Source organism: Arachis hypogaea, chromosome 18 (genome assembly GCF_003086295.3).
Source record: "Arachis hypogaea cultivar Tifrunner chromosome 18, arahy.Tifrunner.gnm2.J5K5, whole genome shotgun sequence".
Lineage (NCBI taxonomy): Eukaryota > Viridiplantae > Streptophyta > Magnoliopsida > Fabales > Fabaceae > Arachis > Arachis hypogaea.
Window position 1 is genome coordinate 11,082,085 of NC_092053.1, and position 4,356 is coordinate 11,086,440.

The 4,356-nt window shown below is 33.3% G+C and overlaps 1 protein-coding gene across 1 annotated transcript; it reads right to left on the reverse strand.

The window, feature by feature from the left end:
• Positions 1-2,708: 2,708 nt before the first annotated feature.
• Positions 2,709-4,062, reverse strand: LOC112769560 (wax ester synthase/diacylglycerol acyltransferase 6-like). Its single transcript, XM_025814067.1, has 2 exons — positions 3,700-4,062; positions 2,709-3,041 (listed from the first exon to the last, which is right to left on the reverse strand). The coding sequence occupies exons 1-2, from the start codon at positions 4,060-4,062 to the stop codon at positions 2,709-2,711; spliced, it is 696 nt and encodes a 231-aa protein (XP_025669852.1).
• Between the last annotated feature and the right edge of the window lie 294 nt (positions 4,063-4,356).

Sequence of the window (4,356 nt, forward strand, 5' to 3'; positions counted from 1 at the left end):
ATGTTTGAGCAGAAAATCAAATTATTGATAACAAATGAATTTTGATTATCATCCAATTCTACTCATAAATCAAGCCATTGAATATGTTGAATAACATTGTTGTTTTAGGCTTGATAAAATTGTTACAGGTATAAAGCTTCCCTTGGTAAAATAGCATATATTAAGGGGGAGCCTTGTGACAATTTGAAAGGGGGAGAAATACAAATTTTCAAAGGGAGTACTCTATACTCTAATCTTTAATTTCTTTCCATTTCAATTTTAATAATGTTTGTCATCAAGGGGGAGGTTGATGAGTTTGGAAAACTCAAATTTACTTTGATAATGAACAAACATTATTGAAATAATTAATTACAAAATTATTAATTTGATTTTTATTTAACATATGTTAATTAATAATTTTGTGATGTAGGTTTTCTCATTGGGCCGAACAGAAAAGCAAAATTATTGCAAGCCCAATATGCTTAAAACCAATCAGCCTTGATTAATGTTTCCTATATTATATGGCTGAAGCAATTTGTGATGATTTGGGCCAAAATTCATACATTATCATAAGCCCAAAATTGTTTTGCATACTTGGTCCGAAATCAAGAAGAAATTGAGCCAGAATAAGTTTTATTGCTTCAAGCCCATAATTGTTGCTCCAATGCTTGATCCGAAACCTATTGTGAAAGGAAGCAAAAATTGCTTCATGCCTCCAACGGATCTCAATCCTTTCTTTGGGATGGATTTCAAATTTTAATTTGCTAGCATTGGAAACATTAGAGAGATTGTCATTGATATGATTGATGGCATTGAAAGCTACTCAGGAAAGTAAAAGCAACTCTTTAATTAATTTGCTTATTTCATTTAATTGATTTTCTTCCAATTGTTTCTTCTCTCTCATTCTTTCTTTCTTCTCTTTCGGACATTACCCAACAAACCATGGAAGCTACATTGAGCTACCGAAAAGAAGGAAAGGCACGCCAAAAGACCATCACATGATGGCAAGAAAACATAAAAAATGTAGTGGCTAAGATCTGCAACCATGAAAGGAAAGATATGGTGATGAGATCTCAGCCTCTCCATACCAAAAATGGTTGAAGGAGATTCGGCCAGCAAGGAGAAGATCCTTGGAGGGATGGCTTGTCACTGCTTTTGGGTTCACTCATCACAGAAGGTAGCTAGGGTGGCTACGTGAGGGAGGAAGCAAAAGTGGAGCAGAAGAAGCCATCATCATCATGAAGCATCAAGGGCCAGAAATCCATCTTGGAGAGCAAGCCAAGGATGGAGCGCTCGAATTGATGAAGAGTGATGACCAAGGAAGGACTAGAGGTAATTGCATGTTGGGTTTTGCATGGGTTATCTCTTCTCTCTCTGACCGAACCGGTTTTGTTCTTGGAGAAGAAGAAGTTGGCTTGGTTTTTGGCTTCAAATGTGGAGGCTTCCCTCTTCTATAAAAAGAGAGAACAGCCACAGTTTGGAGCAAGGAGAAAGTGTGAAAGTGCAAGGCATAGAGTTCTCAGAGCTACCTGAGCTAACAGATTTCTCTTCTCCTTTAATGTATTCTGTTTTGTAATTTTTCTGTTTAATTTTGTCATGTCTTGAGTCTCATGGAAAAAGATAAACAGTAAGGTTTGTATGAAAAATCCATAGAGCGAAAAAAGGCAGAGAGTGCAAAATTAAAAGAAAAAGTTATAGATGTCCTTAGAGTTCCTTTGTTCATCTATGTTGTGTTTCATGATTCTGTGGGAATCCCCTTGTAAGTTGGGTTAGCACTTTACAGTCTGTAATCAAGAAGATTATAGTGAAATTCCATCATGGTTGTGATGGAGACTGGATGTAGGCTGCACTGCACTTAGCAGCTGAACCAGGATATATCTGGGTGTAATTTTCTCTCTTCTCTACTCCATTTCTGTTTCTACTGCACATGAGCTAAAACTGAAAAATATCTCGTGCCAAGTGACGAGACAAAAATAAAAGTCTTGTGGCAAGGGACGAGACAAAAATAAAAGTCTCGTGCCTAGGGACGAGACAAAAATCAAAAATTTTCCTGAAGTTATTTCAAAGACCAGCAAGTGTTACCGAGCGAAAAGGGGGCTAAGATTCAACCCCCTTCTCTTAGCCACTGAAAACCATCATAATTATTTAATTATATTTATTTTTTTAGATAATTATTTATATACGTGGTCAATACAAAAAATTATTATTTTTACTGATATGATATTATTGTAAAATTAGATGATGTACAAAAATATTTTACGCGGTCAATATATCAAAATTAAATTAAAAAAAATTACAAAAACATTTTCTCTATTATTTGAAAATAGAATGGTTGCTTATTGTGATTATATGAAGTGTGATAATCTATTTTTAAATATATTCATTTTGTTCAATTGAGATATCGAGCTTATAATAAATAATCCTATATAACTAACACAATAGTAGTCACTTTATCTCCATTAAAAAAAAAAAAAAACCACCTTTTGTCAAAAATCTTCCCAAATTTATTTCCATGCTAGAGTTTATTATTTTGAGTAATACTAATAACCTTTTGGTTTCTAAAAAAATTGTGGGGGTGAAATCAAGGCCTTAGGACAAAGTTAATTACGATTAAAAAAAATGCCAAAAAAAAAAGTTAGTTATAAACAAATTCAATGTGTAAATTAACAAGAAGTAAAGTCGAGGGTACTAAATACAAACCTCTGGACCTTTGATTTTATCAATCAAGCCTAAAAGCACACCATTGGTGGAATTGCCAAAGAATTTCTCAAGCTATTGATGATTTTGTGGGCTGTCAAAACAAATTCAAGAGGGTTTAATGAATTGGAATTGTCACTCGATTTGGGAATAGGAAGATGCATGTATTGAATTTGATTTCCCCATGAAGCCCCTGAATTGTTTTTAGTATCAAGCATCTCCTTCACTGATTTGTAAGCTCTTAGTCTTCTTGTATTAAGCAGCACTAATCCTGTTGCCTCTGCTTTGCTTGATTCCGCATTCTTTGCTACCATGTATAACCGAATGCTAAGGAAAATCATGCCCACTAGGACATCATTTGTGCTCTGAAATTATAATATAACATAATATAGGCAACGATTAATTAAATTATTAAATGATTACTTTATTTAATCCAGAAATAACTCCGGCTTTATAATTTTATCTATAATCACCACAAAATAATTAACAAGAAAATTTGAGACAACTGATCTACTCAATACGTTAGCAAAGTCTTGATATTTTAGAAACATGAGTTTGTTTTTTAAATTTGAAGAATACTACCAGAGTACCAGTCAATACTTTTAATGTAAAGAATGAGAGAATTAGCTAGTATTAAATTTAAATATAAGACAAAAATAAAAAAAATATTGAGAACCTATTTTTTTTTAATTCAAGAGTCATTTTGTCAAACATAAAATTTTTCCAATGATATAAAATAATAGATTAAATTTTTTTAAAATAAAAAATTGATAAAATAACAAAATAAAAAGTTAATTCTTCTTAAACTAAAATAGTACAACACACATCTCATAAAAATTATAAGTTTAATGATGATTAACTTTTTACTTTATTATTTTATTAATTTAACATATCTAAATTCATAAATAATGATTCACCTTCTTGGTATACTTGGGTCTCTAGTAATTTAACAAGGGTGTAGATATATAAAAGGAGACCCCAAAAAAGGACAATTAAGAGAATGGAAAATCAGTTACCACTTACCACTTTGAGCTTATTTTTTACTTCTTTGATGCTATCCACAGAGAGACAGACAGTTGAGATAGCAATAGGTCTAGACCCCACATCTTCATGCCCTGACTTAATTGGTGATTCATGATCAACAAGCAAATTACCTTTCAACACACTCCACCCAAAGTCAGATGCACCTTTAATCACCGAAAATATTGTTTGAGGTAATTTCTTAAGCATGGATTTCATCTTAATATTACTACTGTCATCATCATCTAATTCCGCTGATTTTTTGCTTGAAGGAAAGGTTATGGGAATTGAAGGGTCATCTGCTCTTTGTACACATGAAAGCAACGAGGCCATTAGCATGTATCCATCTCCAAGAGCATGGTGCATCTTGAAAACTAAAGCACCCTTTGAATTTCTTGTTGGATACTTAATTATATGTACTTCCCAAAGTGGTTTATCTTGTGCTAATTCTTGACCAGCTACTTTTGTCAGATATTCATCAAAATCATCATCATATAGTTTGGCTGGGTTGTTGGATCTTGGAAATTGTTCATACCCTAACCCAACACTAAGGCTCAGGTCCAAACGAAAAGATCCAGTCCAAAGGATTGAGCCTCACCCCACACCGACCTTCCCCTAAAGAAGTCGATTCTCACTACGACTTGCTTTAAAGAAGTCGGG

Excerpts from the sequence above, each read along its gene's own strand:
- LOC112769560 (XM_025814067.1), bottom strand. The coding sequence starts at position 4,062 with ATGCACCATGCTCTTGGAGATGGATACATGCTAATGGCCTCGTTGCTT. Across the intron at positions 3,042-3,699 it reads TAAAAAATAAGCTCAAAGTG|AGCACAAATGATGTCCTAGT; the intron begins GTAAGTGGTAAC and ends TTATAATTTCAG.